We start from the raw sequence: 25848 nt of genomic DNA, 5'->3' as shown, positions 1-25848 counted from the left end.
TTTCTTCTCTAAATTGACATTTTTTTCATTAGTTTGTTCACTTTTTTCCTGTATGATACATAGGAATACTCATGAATGGATATTCACTCTCAAATATTATGACACCTTTCCTCCCCCCCCCCCCCCACTTTCCTTCTCTACTGCCCAATAAAAAATTAGGAGCAAAACAGAAAATACAATGATTATAAAGATCCATTTCAACCACCCAGGAATTTTTAATGGTACTCATCGTTATCACGTTCTCACAAGATTTAGAAACTGCTCAGCATCTATTCTCACCTCAAAAGTGCCCTCTGGGTTTTGAGCCCGAGTCTATGCCAGGCACTGGAATAAGCACTTTTCACATACTTTCTCATTATTAATTCTGTCTGTACGAGAATGTTAATTACTCACACCTTACAGATGAGGAAAGAGAGACTTAGAAACGTTAAGTAAGGCGCGTACTGGATCTTTCCACACCCGAAGCAAGCCCATCCGACTCCACAGGCTAAGTTCCTACCCACCTTGCCGTGTGGCATCTTACTGAACAGTCAAGATACGTATTTCTCCCAAATTGCAGAAGCCCTTACTTCTCTGCCTTCCCCATCCTAACGTTCTGAGAGACCACCCTACAGTTTCAGCCACCTGCCCTCCAGCCCATCCACTGACACTCAGGCCCTAGGCTTGCCATGTTTAGGGAATAAAGATGCCCAGTTATATCTGCATTTCAGAGAAACCGCGAACAATACCAGAAAGGTGTTCACTGTTCATCCGGCAACCCCAGCAAGCTCAGCCTTTGCTGGGGTTACAGGCCTCTATGTCCTGCTTCCAGGTGAGAAATGACAGCCAAAGGAGGCGCTCGGGGTTGAGCGGGTGCGGCCCCGGCCTCCTTAGGAGAGGCGGCCACTGCTCATCTCCGGGGAGGCTACCGACTCGGATACGAACAGACTTGGATACGAAGAGCAGAGGTCGAGACTCGATCGCCCGGGACACTCCCTCCAACACGGTCCTCAAAAAGCCGGCGGGGTTTGCAGGTTCAATTCCCGGTCAGGGCACATACAGGAATCAATCAATGAATGCATACATAAGTGTAATAACACATTATGGCACTCTCTCACTCTCCTTCTCCCACTTCCTCTCTCTCTAAACTCAATCAATCAATAAAAAATTTTAAAAAAAAGCCGGCAGGTTGCTGGGCCTTGGGAGCTGGACACGGCCCGGGGTGAGGAGGGGAAGGGAGAGAACGGGGAAGGGGCCTACAGGTGATCAAACTGCAAGGAGATCGCACAAGCAGAACCGGCTGGAGGGCCGCCGCCGACCTAACCGCCCTCCCGTCCCCCTTCCCCTGGGTCCGCACCAAGGCCACTCGGGCCCACACGTCGGCCCGCTCTCCCCCGTGACAGCGCCGCCCCGACACCCAGCCCCCCGGCTCCACTACCTTTGACCCGCGCGCTCTTGGTCTCGAATTTGGTTAGCATCCTGCAGGCCCGCGGCTCCCAGGTCCGACCCGCGCCCCGCCACTCCCCGCCGCCCCGCAACAGCCTCCACGTCAGCTGCCCGCTGCAGCGTCCGCGGCTCCCGGAAGCTCCCGCGGACACGAACTTCCGGTCCCTGCCGCTCCTGGCCACCGAGACGGCGCCGCCAGGGTGGCCTAGAGAGGCCACTGCCGGGCGGAAGGGAGCCGAGGCTTCCGGTCCGCCGAGGCGCAAGATGGCCACGGCTGGGGGCGGCTCCGCGGCTGAGCTGGGAAGTCGGGGTCTTCTGCGCCTGCTGTCTTTCTGCGTCCTCCTGGCAGGTGAGGCCTCCCCGACCCGTGAGGTCCACTCTGCGAGGAGAACCTTCCGGTCGGCCTCCTGGTTCCCGCCGCCCCGCCGTCCTCCCGCCCTGGAAATCCTCTTTCTCTTTCGTTCCCACGACAGAAGTTCCCCTTTCCCGGGACCTGAAGGTCCCCTCTGCCCCGTGCCTCGTCGGGTCGCCCCAGGTCCTCCTGCAGGCCACCGCCTGGACTCTCACTTGATCCGGATGCCTCCTTTCCCCAGGTCCCCGGCCACCCCACCCACAATCGAGAAGGACAGGTGTCAGCTTAGCTTCCTCCCCAAGGCGTTTAGACGTTTCAAGGTGAAAGCAGCCAGCCGTGTTTCGTGGGGACAGGGCAGCGCTTTTAGGAAACTAGATCCCTCGTTTGTTTCTCTGTTGATTCCACCATCAACCCGCGACCCTGTGCTTTGCCTCAGTTCGTCAAGCCTTAAAAATGCAAACGTGCCTGTGTATAACCATGACCACGCCTTCCCCCAAATCCATATTGGTTCCCAAGATCCCCAGAGGAGAAACTATAGCCACCCCACACTATGCGCACATAAATCAGCCACTGGCGCTGGATGAACTGACAGGTGTGTGGCAGAGGTTTTCTCCCCATTCTTCTTGTGCGTGCCCTTGCGGTTTGATGCACCTGTAGTAGGTCTCCCCTCAGGAGGCCCCTGAGGCCAGTTCCCTGTTCTTTCCCTTTCCTTTCCCTCCTCACCGGGGACTGTGACCAGCTCCCAAGGCCCTGTAACTTGTGGACTTTTGGATGACCGTGTTGTAGGGAGTGTCCCCCGGGAGAAATGAGTCTCCACGTTTGCTCTTCGTGTCCGTATCCAAGGCCGTAGCTTCTCCGGAGATGAGCCGAAAAGTAGAAATGTGGTCACCCATGCAACCAGAAGCTGGTACATCTGAGGTTAAAGGCCTTTCCTTTGACAAATGAAGTTTTCTCTCTTTTAGCTTCACTGTCCGTTGCTCTATGTAATAAGCACATAGCTGGGTGTCCCAATAATGAGCCCAAGAAGTGAGAAGAGTAGACATTAGTCCTGTTTCAGACAGTATGATATATCCAGGCCATACAGTGAGCTAATGACAAGATGGAGGCTAGTGCTCTCATCTCTCAATTTTTTTCTAACACTTTTTATCTTCTGATCAGGTTTGTGTGGGGGAAACTCCGTGGAGAGGAAGATCTACATCCCTTTAAATAAAACAGCTCCCTGCGTCCGTCTCCTCAATGCCACTCATCAGATTGGCTGCCACTGTGAGTTGAGGTTGGGACTTGTGTTTGTGGCTGTGGATATTTCAGACTGTGGCCTACATGTAAAGATCTAAGTCCTGCTTAGAAGTCTCAGCACACAAATTAAGCTATGTGGGTGGGAAGTGGTAGAGAACCACTTGTCAAACCAGGCAAGATAATTAGGAAGAGTTAACATCTAGTAAGTTCTGCATACTAAACTTCTTAAACATGCATCTCATTTAATCTTCATGACGTAGCTACTGTTATTATCTCATTTTACAAGTGATGAAACTGAGACTTACAGAAGTTGAATAACTTTTCCAAGGTCGTCCTGCTATTAAGTGATGAAGCCAGGATTTGAGTCCTGGTGGTCCAGGGTCTAAGCCAGGACTCTTAACCACCCAGTAGGTTAAGTAGACAACTATGCTTCTTTCTAAGGAGAAAGACATTTCATATTCAATGGAGCAGTCAGCACCTGCCCTCTGAATGATCTTTTGGGAACCAAAATGGCCTTTTACAGGCAGTAAACTATTTGAAGGGAAGGCATTGAGAAAGCCATATAATTGCAAGACGAATTAGTAAAGCATTTGAATTTGTCTTCAGGCTTTGTAAATGTGTTCCAAAACAGGGTACTGTGACAACATGGTTACAAAACTATGAAAGGGGAAAAAAATTGTGGTCTAAAGGTTGAATCCCAGTTCCCCTTCTGCTTAACCTGCTGTCTTCAGATTTTGTGCTGGGGGTAGTAAGTAGCTCTGTCAGATTGCTTTTCAGGTAAGCAGGAAACAGAATCAGATCTTGACTCCTTCATCATCAAATTGGTCACCTTTGAATTTCACTTCTATAAAAACAGTTAGCATATACCTGCACAGAGCTTTAATAGATGTTTATTGATGATGCTGAGTAAGTAGTGTGCCCTCAGCAGTACTGTGATTTCCTGAAACCTTTCAATTTGGTAGGAGATAAGTGAAACAGTTGCTCAAGGCGACAGTTACTACTTTTCTACCCAATCCTTCCCTGAGCTATACTCCATGTCTCGGCTGCAGGAGGTGCTGGGAGTAGCTTAACTAGTTCCAAAAAAAAATTTTGTTGGACTTAGTTCTTCAACGGGTCTGTGGGTAGAAGACAGCCAGCTCCGTTGTGGGCTGAGCTTAGACTATCCTGGAGCTGGCTTCCAAGATATCACCTTTGGGAATGAGTCATTCTGCTGCAGGCTCTTAGAGCAGCCCTGTGGGAAGCAGAGCAGTAGCCAAGTGCCAGTGCAGAGAAACGAGCGGGGAGGAGCTGGACTCTGGCCACTTCCTCATTAAGATCTTGTGTCCTTTTCAACCTACTCATTTGTAAGCCTTCCTTCATCATATCTGTATGTCTTTAATTAGGGTTGCTAGCAGGATAAAATTAAGGAGAAATGGCCAAAACCGGTTTGGCTCAGTGGATAGAGCATCGGCCTGTGGACTGAAGGGTCCCGGGTTCGATTCCGGTCAAGGGCGTGTACCTCGGTTGCGGGCACGTCCCCAGTGGGAGATGCGCAGGAGGCAGCTGATCGATGTTTCTCTCTCATCGATGTTTCAGACTCTCTAGCTCTCTCCCTTCCTCTCTGTAAAAAATCAATGAAATATATTTTTAAAAAAATTAAGGAGAAATGGACCCAGATTTGATTTTCTGATTATAATGCTCTGTTTCTGTTGGACCATTTTTAAGTACTCAAAGGGCGTATGTAGGTGTTTTGTTGGTTTTTTTTTTAGTTCCTTCTTTTCTTTCCTTTTCTTCATGTGTCCCCACAGTATGAGATAAATAGGAGTTGAAAAACTTCTCACTGAAGGCCCAGAGAAAATAAGCAAGTTACTTAAGACTACATAGTCACTCACTGGAACCCAGGTTAGAATCCAGTTGTTTGAAGTTCAGTGTCATAGCTTATCTTCTTCCTATAATGGGTGGGTCTGCTCCTGGCTGAGGGTGACCAGCCGAGGGTCTTTGGAAACCCTAGGTCCCCAGAAATGAGGGGAATCAGTACCAGCACATCCCTAACCCACTTAAGGCCCATCAGTGAGGAGACTGTTCAGGAGACCTCAGAGTTCTTGATGAACTCTACCTAAAACTGGCCAAAAGCAAGTAAAGCTACTCTCAAATGGAGCAAAGGAATGAAGGTCTAGGGAAGCTACTGAGGCCAATGGATTCTGCACATGTTTTCACAAAGGAAGATTCGGTGGCAGAACAATGAACTAGAGATTTAGAGCCTGCCATTTTCTGGAGAAAATACGGGCTTGAACACTTTATGTCTGCTGTCCTAGAATCTTGTATATTTGGCTAAATGAGGTTGAAGGAAGAAAGCAAGAAAATGAAAATGAATGAACAAGGCCTCCTGAGTAGACTTCTTGGGCTCTTTTGTTCTCCATTCCCTCCTGATAGTCCTCAGGTGGAACGAGGCCTTTCAGCTCTTTAGTTCAAGTCTAGACATGGTTGTATTAACCCAAATGTCTTGTAACATGTTTGGGGATAGATGATCTGCAGAGTCAGTGAGGCAAAGTCAGAATTGTCAACTGTGGGAGCTTTAATTTGAGCCATTCTGTCCTGGCAGCTTCCATTAGCGGGGACACAGGGGTCATCCACGTAGTGGAGAAAGAAGAGGACCTGCAGTGGGTGCTGACTGATGGCCCCAACCCCCCTTACATGGTTCTGCTGGAGGGCACGCTCTTTACCAGGTAAAAACTGATGTGTCTGCTGGAGACTGCATGCAGAGGGGGTGATTCAGGGGCAGTCCCACACTGTGAGTGACAGCCTCCCTTGGCTTCCCTGGTCTGGTCAGGACAGGGGGTGGGGTGCTCCTCACAAGGAAAGGTCACTGTCAACAGGAATTACCTCGGTGACCTTGTAAGTAGAACTCTAGTGAGTAAGGACCCCAGGGAGGAAGGAGGGGTGCTCAGGGTCACACAAACACAGGGTAGATGAGATTGAGTCCTGAGCTCAGATTGGATCATGGTCCTCTCAGAAGTTAGAGGCTGAAAAGGCAAGAAGTGAGTCAACAGTTTGATTCCCCTGATTCCCATTTGTTTCCTTCCTGGGGGGCAGGATGTTGGGCTGCCTGATGAGCTTCCTGTCTTCCTTCCTGTCATTCCCTCCTGTTAGGAAGGTGATGGAGAAGCTGAAGGGGAGCACCAGTCGAATTGCTGGTCTCGCAGTGTCCTTGGCCAAGCCCAGTCCCGCCGCAGGCTTTTCTCCTAGTGTGCAGTGTCCCAACGATGGGTTTGGTAAGAGCCTGAAGGATCTTCGGAGCCTGCTGTCACCCAGAGCTCATTGTTGCATCAGTCTTGTGTCTTTGTGTGTGTGTTTGGGGGTGAGGGTGGGGAGGTAATCTGTGTGTAGCGTGAGCAACTGACACCCAAACAGAGGTAGTGTTTCTTGGTCTTTGCCATTCATCCCTTCCCCCTCTTGGCTCCCCTTCTTCCACTGACCTTCCATTCTTGCTTCTTGTCACATGCTCAGACCCCTACTTGGCCAGCCTAGGGCTCCCTGATACCGGTGCCTGTTTTATTGTGGGTGGTGACAGGTTGATGCTTGCTTCTTTGGGTTCCCCTCTTTTGGAACTCTTAGTCCGGACCCTGTAATATCTGAGCCTTCGCTGGTCCTTAAGCGCTTGTGTCCCAACATCCTATGCCCCCTCCTCCTCTTCAGGCCTTTACTCCAACTCCTATGGGCCAGAGTTTGCGCACTGCAGGGACATACAGTGGAACTACCTGGGTGACGGCTTGGCTTATGAAGACTTTAGTTTCCCCATCTTTCTTCTTGAAGATGAAAATGAAACCAACGTCATCAAGCAGGTAACGGCTCTGCCAGCTCCTAGCAATTCCAGGTAGGAAGAAGGCTTTCTTAGGCTCTCCTCTTGTTTGGAGGGACTCTCATTCCACTAGTGCACCCTCTGGAAGACATTTGCTTCAAGAAATTTATTTTTCTTACATTCCCCTCCCATTTCTCCCGCCTTTCCTGCATTAAGGGGTTTAGACTGGAAGAAAATGTAAAGGATATTTAATATGAAACAAGGTATAAAGCCCTGGTTAAGAACCCTTAGTATGATCAAAAGAGCATTGGACTAGGAATTGAGAGATTCTGTTCAGTAATGTCTGAAGTTCTTTTCAGCTCTAATATTCTCTAATTCTAGTCTAGCTTCTTCATTTTAACGTTAGATTCATCCAAAGTTACATGGTCAGATGATGTCCAAACTGTCTTGAATTTGATGTTAGATTTCCAGTCCAGGGTTCCTTACATCAAATCACATTAAAACTGTGGCTGATGCAGGTCATTTGATGCAGGTTAATTTCATCTGCTCCCAACTAAGCCATTGAGACTGTGCCCCTTCACAACTCTCTGTGAGTTTTTCTTTGACCTTATAGATCCTGTGGTTGCACCAGACAACTGTAACTCCGGGAAGGCGTGGGAGTGGCTTCAGGATAGAGCTGGGCCTTGCCCCCTCCGGGAAGTATGGGCGGGACTCCCAGCCAGCTGCCTCAGTGGGTCCCTCTCCCCTTCTAGTGCTATCGAGATCACAACCTGAGCCAGAACGGCTCCGCACCGGTCTTCCCGCTCTGTGCCATGCAGCTCTTCTCACACATGCACGCAGTCCTCAGCACTGTCACCTGCATGCGGCGCAGCTCTATCCAGAGCACCTTCAGCATCAACCCAGGTAGGACAGGACCGAGGCATGCTGGGTGTACTGGGTGCAGGTGAGGGACCAGAAGTTGGGAGGCCTGGAGGGGAGGAGTGGGCACAGGCAGCGAGCACTGGTGGGAGGAGTAGAAACCATTCTCAACAGTCATACCTTGTCCCTATAAGTCCCTGACACCAGCTGATGTCTCGCTGTCTGTGTCCTGCTCAGAAATCGTTTGTGACCCCCTGTCCGACTACAACGTCTGGAGCATGCTTAAGCCTATAAATACATCCGGGACACTAGAGCCTGATGACAAGGTTGTGGTTGTGGCCACCCAGGTGAGCGCTGGCCCCTGAGCGAGGTGGGCGGGGCTGGCACAGGAAGGGCAGGCAGGCCTCGGTTGCCGTGGCAGGTTTCAGAGTTCTATGGTGGGAGCCTCCAATGGAGAGGGACCTGGGCTGGGGGACTCGCTTCGGCACATGAGTGTTCACTTGACTGAAAGCGGGGGGGCGGGCGCTGGGCCTGGTCCTCATTTCCATGTTCAAAGTGTACCTCCCTGCCTTCTCCGCTGGACCCAGCTGGACAGTCGTTCCTTTTTCTGGAATGTGGCCCCAGGGGCTGAGAGTGCTGTCGCCTCCTTCGTCACCCAGCTGGCTGCAGCTGAAGCTCTGTACAAGGCGCCCGACGTCACCACCCTGCCCCGCAACGTCATGTTTGTCTTCTTCCAGGGGGTAAGGGCTCTGGCCTGAGTGAGATGGCCAGGAATGGGGTGGGGGAGGAAGGTGGGAGTGGCCACCATTTGGGGAAGATCTCAATACCTAAGTTGTTATTCAGCAGAGAGCTTCTGGATGTGCCTACAAGTATCTCCCCTTCAGAGACCCCTATGTAAGGAGGGCTCTGCATGCTGACCTGGAAGTGGTGTACTGCCCACCCGCCCTCCCCCACTGATTCCATCTACTAGAAGCATTCTCCTACTTTTATTCCCTGTGCCCCTTTACTGTCACCTCCACTCAGGAGCCCTAAGGCTCCTGACTCACTCCCCGCCCCCCGCCCCACCCCACCCCGCCCCATCCTGGCCCTGGACTAAGGAACAGCAGCTGTGGATGAGTTGGTGGAGATATGGAAGGGGCAAGAAGCAGCACATAGCAGCTGATGCTTGCCTCAGGCCTTACTGAGGCTGCTCTACCCTTTTTTAGGCTCAAAAAATCATGTGATACATACATGTGGGGGAGAGTCATAGCTGGGAAGGGGGGTAGGGAGGAGGAAAGCCACATGATTGCAAAAGCTAGCCTGCGGCTGAGATGCCATGAGACAGTGGCCTGATCTAGCCTCATGAGAGCTCTGATCTAGTCTCGAGGAGCCCAGGCTGCCCTAACCCTTGGGAATCCCTCTGTTCCCTTCCCCGCCCATCTCTGCCCCCCAGGAAACGTTTGACTACATTGGCAGCTCGAGAATGGTCTATGACATGGAGAGGGGCAAGTTCCCTGTGCAGTTAGAAAACATCGACTCGTTCGTGGAGCTGAGACAGGTGTGCGGCATGTGTCCTCGCCCCTCCCTTTCTCCTTAAAGGTCCCTCCTCGTTTGTTCTGTTGTCCTCACTGCAGGTGTCACCTCCTCTTCTCTTGACTTCTCTTTTGATCCCACTCCTTTCTCCCACACGGCAGACTGATGATAAGTGTTGCTTCTTCATCCTTCCCCCAGGTGGCCTTACGAGAGTCACTAGAGCTTTGGATGCACACAGATCCCGTGTCTCAGAAAAATAAGTCCGTCCAGAGCCAGGTAACCTGAGCATCTCTCCCCTCACTTCCGTTTTCAACAGCTCAGAATATGGGCACCTCCTTGCCCTGGCCCTCTCCCCAACAGCCCCCCGGGCCTGGGAGACAGGGCCTGAAGCTGGGTGTTGGTTGAAGGGTGAACACCACGGCTGCTACAGCTCCCCGGCAGGAACCATGAGCTCAGCTCCTGTCACTGGTTCCATGGGGTGGTCGTTCTCTGATCATTTGGCGCCTCGCAGCTATTGCTGCCCATTGAGGACAGAGTAGTGACTGGCTCCCTTCTCTCATTGCTGCCCCCGCGCCCCCCCCGTCCAGTTGTCCAGGCCATGCTGCCCCATTCCGGTCATGTCAGACTTCCAACCCAGAATGTCCTCCACTTTCCTCACTAGTTCAAGCTCCTACTTCCTCTCAACGCCCAGCCATAGGCCTCTTTTTTCCATGAGGCCTCTTCCTGCCGTTGCAGCTTTAGCGTTATCCCTGCTCCGAGCTTCTACAGCCCTTACCACCTGGATTCCCTGTTTTGTATTATTTGTCCCTGCAATTCTGCACAACAAATAAGCGAAGCTTTTACTGAGGATAAGACGGAGTTCTGAAGACAGTAGGGTTTACCTGTAAATATGAAAAACACAGGCCTCTCCCTCATTAGGCCATAATTTTAAAAGGATGGTAGGAGTTGCAGGAGATTCAGGAGGCCTTAATCCCAAAATGCTTGAGGAATTTAGATCTAGGAGGGCTTAAGGCAACTCCCCAAGCTGGGGGCTTGAAGTAGGGTGCATTTCAGGTCTAAAAGGCCTCCCGCTTGCCTTTCCCAAGCTTCCCCTGAGTTAACCCCCCCCGCCCCTACCCCACCCCCAGGTGGAGCACCTCCTGACCACACTGGAGGAGAGTGGTGCCGGCGTCCCTACCGTCGTCCTCCGGAGGCTGAACCAGTCCCAGCCTCTCCCACCGTCTTCTCTGCAGCGATTTCTTCGAGCTCGAAACATCTCCGGTGTTGTGCTCACTGACCATGCTACTGTCTTCCATAACCGGTAAGAGGGAGCTAGCGTGCCTCCTCTTCCTTCCCAGAGAGTCTGTGCTGCAGTCAGGGTCCACAGACAGAGGTGTCTTCTGTGTCAGAAAGATCACTGCTCGCCCCTCTCCCCGCCCCACCTCTCCAAAGCCTCCCTTTGTGTTCTTTGTTCAGTGGCTGCCTTCTGTGTAACCTGGGCCCCTCATTTGACTTGATGTTCATCTTGAAAACAGTTTTCCCCTTAGCCCTTTCCTGCTCAGTCGTCCTTGCTTATGATTCCACTTCCTCCAGGCTCTCTGGGGGCCTGACTTCCCCAGGGCTGCCGGCAGAAGGCGTCATCTCAAGAGCGCTGGTATGATGAGGGGGTTCTCGAGGTGTGGGACGGAGAGCTGTCCCTGTCTGGGGCCCACCCAGGGCTGCCGCAGACCATACTCTGAAATGCCACATGTTCTTGCCATGTGGCTCAGTGTGAGGGTATAGTGTCCCCTACAGGTGAGGGAGCTCCAGAAATAAGGGGTGAGGCTCTTAGTCACCTCTCTCCTGGTCCTAGACACCTCCAAACTGCCTCTAACTTGAGCCCTGGGCAGGCGGAGAACTTCTAACTCAGGCTGGACGGCTAACCCCTCAGGTTCTCCCACCACAGCCAAGTAGCAGCTTGTCCTTTAGTTTGGACAGCGGCCGTTCTGGTGCATTCGGTCACTTCTCCCAGCGTGTCATCCATACCGCTTTGGGGTGAGGGCTGATTCATCATTTGAACACATTTTGGGCTTATGTGGCTGCCTTGATTCTGTGTGGGACGGGCATTTATGGATGGTAAAGGCTGAGAGCTCTCTTAGCCTTGCTTCTAAGGTCTGTCTCCTGGGGGCTCCCCAAGGAGCGTCGGAGTGGTTTGACCCAGCGTTGTGTTCATATCTGTGAACAGATGTGCTGCTCCCCTCTGCTCAGCCCCCCTCGGTGTACATGTTCGCTGGAACAGTCCCACAGTTGCTCTGATGATGTGCGGCAGGCTTCACCGGAAGTCATTTTAGCCATCCTCCTCTACCTCCCCCACATGCCGTGGAAGTGTCTCTGTGTTTAAAGATCTCTTGGGGAGGAGATTCCTGCATTCTGATTTCATTCACCTTTTCTGCCTCATCTGTCAGAAAACTCTTTGTATTTAACGAACCGCTGCCACCCCCACTCCTACCTCCCCTTTCTCCACACCTTCTTCAGTATGGGATCCTAAGCTCTCTGCCCTTCCTGGATGGTGAAACATGAAATACCACGTTGCTGCATCAGGGGCATTTGAGGGAGGAAGGGGCTGAGTGTAGCCAAGGCTCGTGTTGGCTTTCCCGCAGCTACTACCATAGCGTTTACGACACTGCTGAGAACATTAACGTGAGCTACCCTGGACAGCAGAGCCCTGAAGAGGACCTGGACTTTGTGACAGACACTGCCAAGGTAGCACTGGCCCGGGCTGGGCGGGAGCAGGGCACACAGTGCAGTGGTTAGAACGGTACTGTTTGGGGTTGGAAGAGGTGGGCCGTTCAGCCTCCCTCCTCGCCTACCACAGGCCCTTGCAGATGTGGCCACGGTGCTGGGACGTGCGCTGTACCAGCTTGCAGGAGGAACCAACTTCCGGGACACTATTCAGGCCGATCCCCACACAGTAAGAACACGTGGGCCCTGGCTCCTTTCTGTCCATCTGTGCAGCAGGCTGCCCCAGCCTTGTGTCCCTTGCCTGGTCTCCCACACCTGGGAATTCTGCAGGCCTGTCCGTGCCTGTCCGAGTCCCAATTGGGCCTCATGAGCCAGCCACTGTCCTCCCCAACCCAGAGTCTATCTGGCCAGCCTGGTTTCTGTCTCATGACTTGACTTCCACTGCTCACTCTGTCCCTGGGCTCCATGTCACCGAGCTCTCTCTTCTCCCTGCCCCCTGCTAGGTTACCCGCCTGCTCTATGGCTTCCTGGTCAGAGCCAACAACTCGTGGTTCCAGTCGATCCTTCGGCAGGACCTGCGCTCCTACTTGGGTGAGCACCTGGTGTGGGAATGGCAACCAGCCTGGGAAAGGGAGAGAGAAAAAGCCACCATTTTGCTTTAATCTTGACTTTTTTTCTTCTTTTTCCTCTCTTCTCTCCCCTCCGCCTTCCCTTGTCTCCCTTTCTTTCTGTTTCTCTTCTCTTCTCTGGCTCTGGCCAATCCTGGGCTCTTCCTGTCTCTGCCCATCTGCCCTGCACCTTCTGTCCACCAAATCCCCCTTCCCTGTGGCGTCCGACCAGGTGACCAGGGGCCTCTTCAGCATTACATCGCTGTCTCCAGCCCCACCAACACCACCTACGTTGTGCAGTATGCCTTGGCAAATTTGACTGGCAAGGTCGTCGACCTTACCCGAGAGCAGTGCCAGGATCCAAGTAAAGTTCCCAATGAAAACAAGGATGTGAGTGGTAGTGGTGTCGGAGGTGCCCCGAGGGTCCCTTTCCCTTGGGAAGTTGGAGGATCTCCGAGGCCCAATTGGACCCACAGGCTTGGGATGGAGAGGTGGAGGGATGCAGCCCTTTGAACGCGGGTGCTGAACGGGCAGTAGCCTAAGTGGAAAGCGCCATCTAAAGGGTGAAGGGAGGGCGTGAGAAAGGATCGCCTCAGCCCCTTCTCTGGCTTGTCTTCCTGCAGCTGTATGAGTACATGTGGGTTCAGGGCCCCCTGAACTCCAACGGGACAGAGCGGCTCCCCTATTGTGTGCGTTCCACGGCCCGACTGGTCAGGGCCGTGTCTCCTGCCTTCGAACTTGGGCAGTGGGGCTCCACTGAGTACTCTACCTGGACCGAGAGCCGCTGGAAAGACATCCGCGCTCGGATATTTCTCATAGCCAGCAAAGAGCTCGAGGTGAGATGGGAAGGGGTGGTGGCAGAGACCTGTGTGACCCCTTCATCTCCCGTTCGCCCAGATTTGCCACAAAACCTACTACGAATCTGTCCTTTGGCTGCTAGGATGCCCCATTAGGAAGCTTGTCTTCACTGAGAGGGTGATTCTGTGTTCTTGCTGGAGCTGTGCTCTCAGAGAGGCCCAAGGCGACACTCCTAGCCCTGTGTCCCCAGGTAGTCCTTCCCAGGAGGAGGCAGTCGGTATTAACGAGTGCCTGAAACGAGTCAGTCAGGTATGTCATTGCCACAAGAGAATCAAAGTCATGGGCCCTGCCTTCAAGGTGTTTAAAGTCTACATAACACAAGACAGAAGCAAGAACAGAGGGACCTCACTGCTCTTTTAAAAAGGGGAGACTACGTCTCCAGCCTGCAGAGATGTTGCTCTGATTGTTCAGTACTTGGTGCATAGAGCCAGCTCCAAGAATCCAATGTCCTGGCTCCCAGCCCCAAGCAATTACCCCAAACAATTACCCCAAACTGCACTGAGATCATCTGAGTGCATTGTCTCCCCTGCAGCTCATCACCCTGGCCGTGGGCTTTGGCGTCCTTGTCTGCTCTCTCGTCATCACCTACTGCATCAATGCCAAAGCTGATGTCCTCTTCATTGCTCCCCGGGAGCCGGGTTCTGTGTCTTTCTGAGGAGAACCCCAGCTTCTGCCAGCTCTGTGGTTCATTTCCTAGATCAGTTGTCCTGCTGGGACAGAAACCACTAGTGTGTCACTGGACCCTCCCTGAGCCTGGCTCAGGCTGGGATGAACATAAAGAAGTGGAACTGCGAGAAAGAGACAGACAGAAACACATCCTCCCTCCCCCCACCCTACCCCCAGCTCCCCTTCCAGTCTTCCCTTTCCCGTTTCTTCTTTCTCCCGCCAGATTCCGGGATGACAGACAGCAGCTTCTTGCTCCTGTTTAAGTCCTCGCCATCCACCCTAACTTACCCTTCTTCAGCATCCCTCCTCTACTCTGTCCACCCTGCCCTGGACCTCCCTCTACTCCCCACCCCATCTGTACCTCTCCACCTTCCTGGCCAGGAAGAATGGCAAGGGTTGAATGCCAGGAACAATACCAGGACGCCCTGAGGAGGAGGACGGGATCTGTGGGGCGGGTGTGCTGCGGGGTGGGCATCCCACCTCCAGCCCACAGTGCTCAGTTGTCATTTTTTTAAGCTGTAATGTCTGTTTTTGTTTTCTTTTCCTGTGTGTGTGTGTGTGTGTGTGTGTGTGTGTGTGTGTGTGTGTGGTGTATGTAAATATATAAATAATGGATTTCATTAAAATAGATTATCCACACGACCTGTTATGTGTCCCAGGCTGCCTTGTTCTGGGAATGGGAATGGGAATGGGCCCTGGGTGTCACGCAGTTGCTACCATGTGCTCTCCCTGGGTCTGGGGCGCGAGGAGGGAGGCCCTGTCACCACCAGCTGGAGTCCTGGGGGCAGGGCTCCTTCCGGAGCCTGGTTCCGTCTCACGCGGACAATGTTAGCAGAGTTTCTCCCCACCTTTGTATTTGACAACCATTTCTTTTTTAAAGATATTTTTATTGATTTCAGAGAGGAAGGAAGAGGGAGAGAGAGAAACATCAGTGATGAGAGAGAATCATTGATCAGCTGCCTCCTGCACGCCCCCTACTGGGGATCAAGCCTGCAACTGGGCATGTGCCCTGACCAGGGATCAAACCATAACCTCCTGGTTCATAGGTTGATGCTCAACCACTGAACCACACTGGTTAGGCTGACAGCCATTTCTCTATTCACTTTGGGATCCTGGAGGGCCCAGAGATGAAGGGAATACAGCCCTGGAGTAGCTCCCAGGTGGGTGAGGGGAGAGACAGACGCTCCCGACAAGGTGTGACCCAGAGTGCGGGGTGGACACAGTGGGGCCTGGGGCAGTGTGGCATTTAGGAGGGCTGCACAGAGGAGGAGCCCGTGTGTGAGTTAGATTCGCCGCTGTGGAAGCAGAGCCAAGAGAAAACACCGGCCATACTCGGGAATGGTGAGCTACTCCGTGCCCAAGCCCCAAGGGTCAGCAGGAGCAGCTGGGCCAGGCAGAGAAGGCCCTTGGGTGGCCTGCCAGGGAGCAAGGCTTTCTGTTGACGGTGGGCATTTTGCAGATGAAAGCGAGTGGTTTGGGACTCTGGAGACACTAGTTCCCTGGATCTTCGTGGAGGCGGAATGCTGTGTGTGGCAGCTCAGCCAAGTGATGGGCAGTGGCTGAGGCAGCCGGGGGGAGGAGCTGGCAGGAGGGGCTGGAGCCAGCCTCCTCCCCTCACCAGGTCAAGAGGCTGTCTCCCACAGTGGGGGTGGGCGGGGTGGGGGGGCCTGCAGAGATGGAAAAGAGCTGGCCGTTTTCAGAATCCCAAACCCTCCTCCTAGTTTCCTGACTGGGATGTTTACCTTTTCCAATCCCGCTGAGGGGAGGTGGTTTTTCTCCAAGTTCCCTCGGGTGTGTGGGGGGTTCTGGGCAGTGGAAATGCACGCTATTCCCCCCCACACATACACACACACACACTCCTCCCAGGCTGAGCTGGAGAAGCCGGGCTGCGCTGGCGGGGAGCTGAGCGCAGCTGCCGCTGCTTCTGGGCTGGCTCCGAACCTCCCTCAGCCAACAGGTTCCCAGCGGACAGCGCGGCTTCCTCTCCCCGCTGTGGCCTCAGGGAGCAGGGAAGTAATTGGGTACCGGTGAGGGGGCTGAGCAGAGGGCGGGCAGGAACGAAGGTACACGCTGCAGGGCCTTCAGTATTCAGTCTCTGCCTCGGGAAGAATCCTCAACAAAGCTTCTGCCTGTCATGCTGTCCCACCTCCTCCCTCTCCCCTCCCCAAAAATACAGAACCAAAGGCTGGGTCGCTCTGTGGCTCTTGGGGAGCCCAGCTCCTTGGAAGGGGCACAGGCCCTCTGACCCACTGGGGCTGCCTTTCTGAGACTGGTCTGGCTCCTCACCAGGCACTTGTGACCTGGAGACCCCTTGGGACTGGCTGGCAGCATCTTCGGGCCACGGAGTTTCCTTCCCTTCCTGCTCCTTCCCACCGGTCGCTCACACTGCGCCTTCTCTTGCACCCACCCTCTTCTGAAAGCCAGGACCCAGCCTCTCTCTTGTGACTCCTCGTCCCTCAGCCCTGATGGCTTTCCTTCTGTTTCCCACGCCTTGCCCACTGCTCCTAAGGGCCCGTCCTGGGGGAGATTTTTCATCCAGAGTCTGGTGTTCTGCCCCGAGATCCTGCCTTATTCAATAGGACTTGGTTTCTTCCAGGGACAGTAGAATAAGACCTTAGAAGTTATGTGCAGGGTCTAGCTTATTTGACCGCTGGGGGAACAGTGGCCCTGAGGAATGATGTGGCTGCTATCTGCACTGGCAGCCGTGGCAGTGATAAACTCAGAGCATGGCTGTGGGTGAGGCACTGCCCCAGCCTTGGAAAAGGGCATGGGAGAGGCCGCCTTCCCTCAGAGACCAGAGCCCCGAAGTCTAGATGGCAGGAAGGGACACGACGCACGGAACCGCCAGTGGCAGCCGCACATGCTCCTGGCAAAGCGAAGCCAGTGCTGTAAACAGTCCATGTGGCGTCCGGAGGATGGAGGCTTTGCTTTGGGTGGGGCCGGTCAGGGGGGGCTTTCGCGGTGGGCAGAGGCCAGGAGCAGCTTTTCCAGTTGCCCCATGCCCTGTGACCCTGTTACGGGCCCTCCCCCTCTCCGGGCCCCAGGGCTCCCATCTATGCCGCGGGAGTCGGAGCTCTCTGAGGCCCGTCCCTCTGCTGGCGCTGATGTCTGCGTCTGTGTGGGCCCCCTTCCTCCCTTTCATCTTAAACTCCTCAGGGCAGGGCTGATTTGAAAGGCGGATAATTCATGCACTTGCGAAGGCATTGGGGTCCATCTAGAGAGGGAGGCCTGCGGCACTTACTGGCCTCCCACCCAGACACAGCGGAAATGTGGGGCGACGGTGGCACGACGCACAGAGAACAGGCCTGTCACTCGCAGCCCGTCTGCACAAGAAGCTTGGCCGGAGTTGCTGACAGTTGAGCTTGGGAAGCGGAGACCTTTGTAAGGTCCGGGTCTGAAAGGGCCTGGGGTCGGATGGGAGGGAGCGCCCACCGCCTGCGTGGAGTGGAGAAGAGAAGCCGCAGCCCATTCCCAGGCAGGGAAGCGAGCGGGAGTGCAGGGGGCGTCTCAGGAGGCCCGAGAGGGTGATGCAACTGTGAGTAAATGTTGCCAGCCTCTGGCCCAGGCTGGCTGGCTGCTCCGGGGCTGGGGGCTAGGACCCTAGAGTCCTCACTCTCCCTGCTCTCCCATCCACTGAGGGGAAATTAGAGAAACTAGAGGAAAGGAAGGCAAAACAGAGGCGGGAAGGGGGGGCGGGCGGGGGAGAGACAAAGAAGTAATGGGGTACAGGAGGTGGGGACACCTAGTAGGGCTGAAGGAGGAGAGGGAGCCTGGGAGAGCTGGAGGGAACGGAGCCTGAGGGGAGAGAGGCCAGGTGGGTGTGGCTGGGAGGGGAGTGGGCCCTGAGCTGGTGGTGACAGATGGGTGGACACAAAGAAGAGAGCTTCAGGGAAGACAGATGGATGGGGGAGGGAAGCGTCTGGGGGCGGGGGGGGGGCAGTGGTCGGAGGTCATAATAAGAGGGGAGATGGGCTCTGAGCTGAGGAGAGGTGAGTGGAGAGGAAAGAAGAAAGGGGAGGCTGCCTTAAGAGACAAAGGCTTCGAGGCCAGGGGCCGGGGCGAGAGAGGGCTCAGGCTCGGGGCTGAGGTGGGGGCTTCCAGCCAGGCTGGCGGCGGAGACTGACAGATTGTGCAGTTAGCCAGAGTGGAGACCCGCTGTCACCTTCTAGAGGCCCAGGGAGGTGGAAGCAGAGGAAGACAGACGAGACCGAGTGGAAGCAGGCAAGGAGAGACCCTCAAAGATGCAAGAAGATTCAAGACTCGCAGCCGTTCCCAGGAACTCAAGTGCTTCTTCCTGCTCTCCTGTCCCCGTGACCCCGAGCACAGCACCCCAGCCACTGGCCCCTGCCTGAGGGTCAGGCAGTGTGGCACAGCAAGGGTTAACGCTGTCTGTTCTCCTTGCCAGCGCTCGCCTGCTTGGGTCCCCAGGGCTCCCCACATATGTCACTGTCTCTCCTGCCAAACCCACTGCTTCCAAGCTCCTCAGCCCCCCACCCACCCTCAAGGACCAGGCCTGGGCCCCAGGGTCTTCCCTACACACCAACCTTTCTTCCCAACAGCCTACCTTGAAGCCTGTGTGGAGATAAAAGGAGATTGTACTGCCCTGCACAATGGTTAGAGCATCAGCCGCGCACCAAAGGGTCGCGGGTTCAATTCCCCATCAAGGGCACGTACCTGAGTTGCATGTTCTATCCCCAGCCCCAGTTGGGGTGCATGCAGGAGGCAACCAATCAATACGTCTCTCTCACATCCATGTTTCACTCCCTCTCTCACCCCCTTGCCCCCTTCCACTCTCTCTAAAATCAAGGAAAAGTATCCTTGGGTGATTTTAACAACAACAACAAAAGGTTGTGCTAAGCTAAAAAAAGAACACCTACAAAATGCAAAATACCAATAACCATAGAGCCATCAGCACCCCCATCTGCAGGCCCTGCTCCTGCCCTTACAGCAATGACCCCCACAGCGCCAGGGGGGGGTGTCTTTCCCACTCAGCCATGGCTGCCGGCAACCTGAGCTGATCCCAGAGCCTCCCAGCCTCCATGCAATCATGCCCCATACACATGTGTAGGAAACCTCTTGCCACCTTCAGATCACTGTGCACAGGTGGAAAGGTTGGGCGAGCACGTCGCAATTTACCTGGCACTGCACATTACAACTTTCCCATGCGTTGTCTGAAAAGAGCCCTATGTGGAAAGCAACATCATCCCCACTTCACAGATGACAAAAGTAGACTCAGTCAAGGTTAAATGACTTCCTCAAGGTCACCAGGACTTGGACCCAGGTTTACTGACCCCGAGTTTAATACAATTAGTGGTTCTTCCCACCACTCCATGCTTTATCACACACTTATGCTCTTCAGCTACTCCCTGAGGAGCAAACACTGAATCCCTGAGTGATGACTGTTGGGGGCCCCAGAGTCCAGGATCCTGAGATGACAGGCAACCGTGCTCCCATCCCCTATTTTTTTTTTATCTCTGTTGCCCCCATGTTTCCATCTCCCGTGACAAGTCTTCTCCATGTCTGCTACCAAAGACTATTTGCCTCTCTCTCTCTCTCTCTCTCTCTCTCTTTCCCTCTCTCTCTCTCTCTCTCTCTCTCTCTCTCTCTCTCTCTCTCTCTCTCCCTCCGTCTCTTATGTCTCTCCCCTCATTTCATCTGCTTCCTTTCATCCTCCATTTGTCTGTATCCCTCCTCTCCCTCATGGCACACTCGCCTGAGACTCTCGGTCTCCCAGTTTCTTGGATGGGCTGGAGGGCAGGAGGGTGGGGGAGGTAGAATTGTTGTTGCTGGGGGCTCATTAGGTGGAGATTGGTTTTTAATCAGCACCATGGCAATGATGATGCAAGAACCGAGATGCCACCTGATCCCCTGCCCCCTCAACCCCCCTCCTCAAGCCTCCTTTCCCCTCCAGCTCAGCCCATCTGCCGGTGCCTGGGCACCTGTCTGGGCCTGCCCAGGTGGGAGTTGGCACCTCCCAGACCTGGGGGTGGGAAGCAGTGGGGGAGCTGGGGGAGGAATTGTGGGACTCCCCGTAGGGAATGCCTCACCCTGGAGAAAGCCCAGAAAAGGTTGATCAGCAAGGGAAATGGCAAATGCCTCCAATAGCCTAAACGTGGGTGTGGCCCTACTAAGGTCCAGGCTGGTCACTTGCATTATCTCGCTTAATCTCCATGGCAACCTAAGAAGCGGCTAGAATTCACCCCATTCTACAGGAAAGGACAGTTGATGTTGCGCGGTGGAGGCCACACAGCTGGCAGGGGTCTCTTCACTGTAGCACCCGGTTTCTGCAGTCCCCCAGCCAGGGTTCCCTCGGGACCCTGGCAAAGCTTCAGCGGACATTCAACAGCTGAGCGGGCAGAGAGCTTCAGACACGGACACCTAGCCCGCTGCCTCCTGTGCTCCCCTAGGTCCCAGCTCCTGCCACTCCACAACACACACACGCACATACACACACACACACACACCACACCACACCACACACACACACACACACACAGACACACACTACACACCACACACACACACACACCACACACACACAGACACATACCACACACACACACGCAGACACACAGACACACAGACACACACACACGCACACGCAGACACACCACACCACACACACACAGACACACACTACACACCACACACACACAGACACACACTACACACCACACACACACAGACACACACCACACACACAGACACACACCACACACCACACACACACACACAGACACACACCACACACCACACACACAGACACACACCACACACACACGCAGACACACATACACAGACACACACCACACCACACACACACACACACCACACCACACACACATGCATACACACACACGCACACGCACACCACACCACACCACACACACACACGCACACGCACACACGCACACAGACACACACCACACACCACACCACACGCACACACACACACACACACAGACACACACCACACACCACACACACACACACACAGACACACACCACACACACAGAGACACACACCACACACACGCACACACACACCACACACACACACACCACACCACACACACATGCATACACACACACGCACACCACACCACACCACACACACACGCAGACACACAGACACAGACACACGCACAGACACACCACACACCACACACACACAAACACTACACACCACACACACACAGACACACACACACTACACACCACACACACGTAGACACACACCACACACACACACAGAGACACACACCACACACACGCAGGCTGGAGGCAGCTCAGCTATTGACAGGAACGTAATCAGTGCCCATTTGCATATAATTTTGTATCTAGTTTTCTTACTGCTCATCAGATACTCCAGCAAACGTGAAGTCTGCCCGGGCTGCCCTGCCCTCCTGCCCCAGAGTCGTTCACATGCTGCGCTTTCCTCTCTCCTCCACGTTGTCTGTTTAGCCCTGACTTTCCTCCGAAGAGCGCCTTATTCCCAGGGGGTCAGGTTGGGATGGGCAGCCTAGAAAAACGCCTACGGGGATCTGTGTCAGGAATCTGATCCTGCGCCCCAGGTGATGGGGTAGGTGGAAGAACGGGGGCTGGGATAAGAAGGTGGGGTGATTGAGTTCCACAGGGATGAGGGCAGGGCCTGGAAAGCAGCCACAGGCAGCGTGGCAAGGGCGCGGTGGTCCCAGCTTTGGAGAACGAGAGCTTGGTGAGGGCAAGGACTCTCGTGCTGTCTGTGCGCTGCATCTTAGTGCTGTGCTGTCCACTGTGCTTTTCGAGACTTCCCTGTGAGTGCCAGCAGGGCAGCGGAGACACGGGGAGGAGCTGTCAAAGTCGTGCGGGGACTTATCCTGGGACCATGGCACTAACATTGAGCTTGCTGAGGGACTCTGTCCCTGCTGCCTCTTCTGAGAGGCTCAGGGGCTCTCTGGGCTCCTGCCCTGGCTCTCGCCCCAGCCCCACCCCTTCCCCAGCTCTCCATTTCTTGCTTATGAAATATGCATGGAGAACAGATGTCCCTGCTCCCCTACTGCCTGCCCCCCCACCCCACCCCCAGGGCCAGCCCCCAATCCCCAGCTCCCAGGGTTAGGGGGGTTCCCAGGTCCTTCTGCCAATGGCTGCCTGGTCTGTCTGTTTAATATTGATGAGGGGGGAGCCTGGGCCAGCCAATGGAGAGCTGGGGGTGTGTGGGTGTATCTCCATATATACACACATAGGGCTGGGTCAGCTCAGGTGTGTATGTGTCTGTGAGTGTGTGTGCGTGTGTGTGTGAGTACTGGTGGCCCCAGTACCTGGTCGAGCCCACCCCTTCCTTCTGGTCCTATATCCCCACTATGTGTGCCCCTCTCGTCTGCCCTGGAGCCCGCGCAGCCATGCCACGCTGCCCCCGAGAGCTCTAGAAAGCTGGTCACTAACTTTGCAGACGGATGAGCTCTGAGCAGCCAGAGGAGACTGGGGCTGTCAACGCTGCCCCTGTCCTGCCAGCTTGGATCCCCTCACAGGGTCCTCCTAGGTAAAGGGGGGGCTGTGGGCTGGGGAGGGGTGGGCGTGTCCCTCCCCCTCTGGCTCCAGTCCCCTCCCAGAGCCTCCCTCTAGTTCTCTCTCTAGTGTGTTGTGTCTTCCCACCCTGCACCTCCCTCTTCCCACTCCTCCCCTCTGATTCGGTGCCCACCTGTTCTCCGTCGGGTTGGGGATGGCCGGAGTGGGGCAGGAAGCCTTGTCCTGGATGCTTGGCAACGCTGCTGTCCTTGATCCTCGGAGCCTGGAAATGTGAGACCAGAAGTGGATTTGGGGGTGAGGACTCGATGGGGAAATAGAAGCTGCTGCTGGGACTGGAGCTGGGGAGGACATGGGGCAGGGGGCAGGCTGGGAGCAGACAGAGGGGGAGGGAGGGCATGGCAAGGCGATCAGGGTGCAGGAACATGGGGACAGAGGGAGGATGGGGCTGTGATAGATGTGTTGCGATCCCACAGCTGGACTCCTGAAGCACGGGGGTGGGCAGTTGGGCAACTGAACATGTGCCGGAAGATGGTGATTGTGGGGCCTCCCCCACTATTGCCACCGCCTCTTGTTCCTTTGGACCCCAGAAGATGGGGTGTGTTCTACATTTCAGGACTAACCACCTTCTGTCTTGTGTTATTGTTGGGTGTGTGTGTGCCAGTCAGATGATGACCTTGCATCCCTCCCCCTCCAAACAGTTCAGTAACTATTTGTCAACTACAATTGAGCCTGTCTTCTGTGCAGTGGGGTGGGCAAGCTCGGGGGTGCCTGACCCCTGGAGAGTGTCTGTCAGGCAGGAGAACCAAAGCTGATGAGGAAGGACGGTGAGGGAGCTGAGCTCACAGTGAGTGGTCCACTGTGCCCGCTTAACACCCCTTAAAGGAGAGCCCTTTGCCCAGCCTTCCCAGGCCGTATTCCTGCTGCCCTGCCTTCCTCTGACCCCAGGTCAGCAAACCTTAGCTAAGCTTCATCATGGTGGCCCCGCGAAGCTGTCCTCATCCTCTTCTGTGGGCCACGTCTGAACTGATCTGGGGCTGTGGGAGCTGATTATGTTCCCTTTCTCCTATCTTCCTTGCAGGGGAAGGTCTGAGGCTGTTGAGGTCAGAGCTAGAGCAAAGAGCTGGTTCTGAGCAGGGGGAGCACGGCCAGAGGAGATGCCTTCCCCGGATTCTAGTGGACGGGGTGCAGGGCCTGCTGTCCGCGGTGGTGCGTTTGGGAGTGGGGTGTGGGCTGGGAGCCACTGAGCTGGGGCAGCTGTGCCGAGCTCCATATGTCCCAGTCCACTCTACAATGGGCAATCTGCGTGTTTATTCCAGCCTGCTCTCCGCCCCCACCCCTCCTACACACACACACACACACACACACACACACACACACACACACACACGGATGGAGAGGGGCCCCGGGAGGGAGGGGATCACAGGGCTTGCAGTTCTTCTCTCGCTGGTAAAAGTTTAGAGTCACAGCCAACCTCTCTTGGACCTATAGCTTCAGTGTTGCTCAGTTTTTTTTCTTTTTCCTTTTTTGTCTTTATTATTTTTTAAAATTACTGTGGTAAAAAACACTCCATGCAAGTTACCATGTTCAGTGTGCAGTTCAGTCGTGTTAAGTACTGTCACATGGCTGTGACACAGAGCTCCAGAAATTTTCATTTCGCAAATCGGAAGCTCTGTGCCCATGGAACAGCACCTCCCTTCCTGCCTCCCCCCAGCCCCCGGTTACCACCGTTGTACTTTATATTTTTGTGAAAATGACTACTTAGATACCTTATTTAAGTGGAATCATGCAGTGTTTTCCTTTTTTAATCCTCACACCCGAGGACATGCTTAGAGAGAGAGAGAGAGAAAGGGAGAGAGGGGAGAGAGAGGAGAGAGAGAGAAACATCAATCTGTTGTCTCCCCACACGCACCCCAACTGGGGATCGAACCCGCAAGCCAGGTATGTGTCCTGACCGGGAATTGAACCGGCAACCTTTCTGTGCACTGGTTGACAACTTTCAACCAACCGAGCCACTCTGGCCAGGCTACAATAAGTCTTTTAGTGACTGGCTTCTTTCACTTAGCATCATGTCCTCAAGGTTCATCTATGTGGTATCTGTGACAGGCCTTGCTTCCTTTTTAAGGCTGAATGCTCTTTCATTGTATGTAAATGCCACTCTTTCCTAGTCATCTGTAGATGGACGTTCGGTTGCTCCCATATCTTGGCAGCTGTAAATAATGCTGCAAGGAACATTGGAAGGCAGATACCCACCTCTTCACGATCCTGGTTTGTTATTTTCTCCTGATTTCAATTCATTTGGATATAGATCTCTATACTGTTGTCAATCATGGTGGCAGCATTGTACAATCCCACTAACAGGGTGCAAGGGCCCCAACTTCTCCACATCCTCACACTTGTTCTTTTCTGTGTTTTTCAGAGCATCCATCCTAATGGGTGTGAGGCGATATCTCATTGTGGTTTTGATTTGCATTTCTCTAATGACTAATCATGTTGGCTTTTGCATATATTTGTTGGTCATTTGTATATCACCTTCGAAGAAATGTTTATTCAAGTCCTTTGCCTATGTATTAACCAAGTTCTTTGATCTTTTGTTGTTAGAGGGGCAGTTCTTTATAATATTCTGGATTTTCACCCCTTATCCAATAGATGATTTTTAGAAATGGTCTCCGGTTCTGTGGGTTGCCTTTTCACCCTGTTGACTGCGTCCTCTGCTGCACAAAAGTTTTTAATTTTAAGTCCTACTTGTCTAGTTTTGCTTTTGTTGCCTGTGCTTTAGGCGTCACATCTAAGAAATCATTGCCAAGTTTGATGTCATGAAACATTTTCCCTTTCTTCTAGGAGCTCTGCAGTTTTAGGTCTCACACTGAGATCTTTAATCCCTTTCTCAGATTTATCTTGCCCTACGTCCTCCTCATCCCTTCTCTTCCTTTCCGATGGCTCCCTTTCCGGATTCTCGTCCTTCTTACCATCTTTCCTCCTGTTTCTGTAACAATGCGGCCACCTGCCTATCTCTCCTGCTGTCCCCCTACCCTACACCTCCCCTTTGCTTCTGCCTTCCTCCCCCACCCTTAGGTACTTCCCCCCTCCCAGCCCATCTCAAACCTTCCCGATACCCTCCTCACCCCTGAGCTGTCCCTCCTTCCTCCCTCCCCACCGATGTCCTCTTCTCTCTTCCAGGCTCCCAACTGGAACCCTGGCCATGGACTCCTGAAGCGGTTCTGCCTTCTCTAGCTCAGTGGCAGACCCCACCACCCAAGGCCCTTCCTGCCTCTCCCACAACCAGCTCTCAGGCTCCCAGCGGGAGGGGCGGGAGGGGATCCTGATCTCACGGGGCGGGGGCATCCATC

At 54.0% G+C, this 25848-nt stretch overlaps 2 protein-coding genes across 3 annotated transcripts in view; one reads left to right on the top strand and one right to left on the bottom strand.

Moving 5' to 3' along the window:
- COPA (COPI coat complex subunit alpha) overlaps positions 1-1571 on the bottom strand; it is a 40914-nt gene extending 39343 nt beyond the window's left edge. For both annotated transcript variants that reach the window (XM_081112416.1, XM_081112417.1), the window contains exon 1: positions 1418-1571. In XM_081112416.1, the coding sequence (XP_080968542.1) occupies positions 1418-1457 (40 nt within the window). In that variant the 5' untranslated portion in view covers positions 1458-1571. The remainder of the gene's footprint in view (positions 1-1417) is intronic.
- Positions 1572-1685: 114 nt separating this feature from the next.
- NCSTN (nicastrin) lies at positions 1686-14635 on the top strand. The gene is made up of 17 exons (XM_081113029.1): positions 1686-1774; positions 2936-3040; positions 5595-5718; positions 6143-6264; positions 6689-6834; positions 7544-7694; positions 7887-7996; positions 8237-8389; positions 9082-9186; positions 9360-9437; positions 10289-10461; positions 11780-11882; positions 11995-12090; positions 12365-12452; positions 12702-12859; positions 13093-13305; positions 13860-14635. Exons 1-17 carry the CDS (start codon positions 1690-1692, stop codon positions 13980-13982), a joined length of 2133 nt encoding a protein of 710 aa, XP_080969155.1. The 5' UTR covers positions 1686-1689; the 3' UTR covers positions 13983-14635.
- Positions 14636-25848: the final 11213 nt, after the last annotated feature.

Source organism: Myotis nattereri, assembly GCF_964212035.1.
Source record: "Myotis nattereri genome assembly, chromosome: 18".
Classification (NCBI taxonomy): domain Eukaryota; kingdom Metazoa; phylum Chordata; class Mammalia; order Chiroptera; family Vespertilionidae; genus Myotis; species Myotis nattereri.
Note: the sequence above shows the minus strand (reverse complement) of the source record. Positions and strands in the feature narration are given on the sequence as shown.

What these genes read in the sequence shown, in the direction of transcription:
- NCSTN (XM_081113029.1), top strand. Translation starts at nt 1,690, where the DNA reads ATGGCCACGGCTGGGGGCGGCTCCGCGGCTGAGCTGGGAAGTCGGGGT. An exon ending in CGTTCGTGGAGCTGAGACAG is followed by an intron (nt 9,187 to 9,359) that starts GTGTGCGGCATG and finishes TCCTTCCCCCAG; the next exon opens with GTGGCCTTACGAGAGTCACT. An exon ending in TTCCCAATGAAAACAAGGAT is followed by an intron (nt 12,860 to 13,092) that starts GTGAGTGGTAGT and finishes GTCTTCCTGCAG; the next exon opens with CTGTATGAGTACATGTGGGT.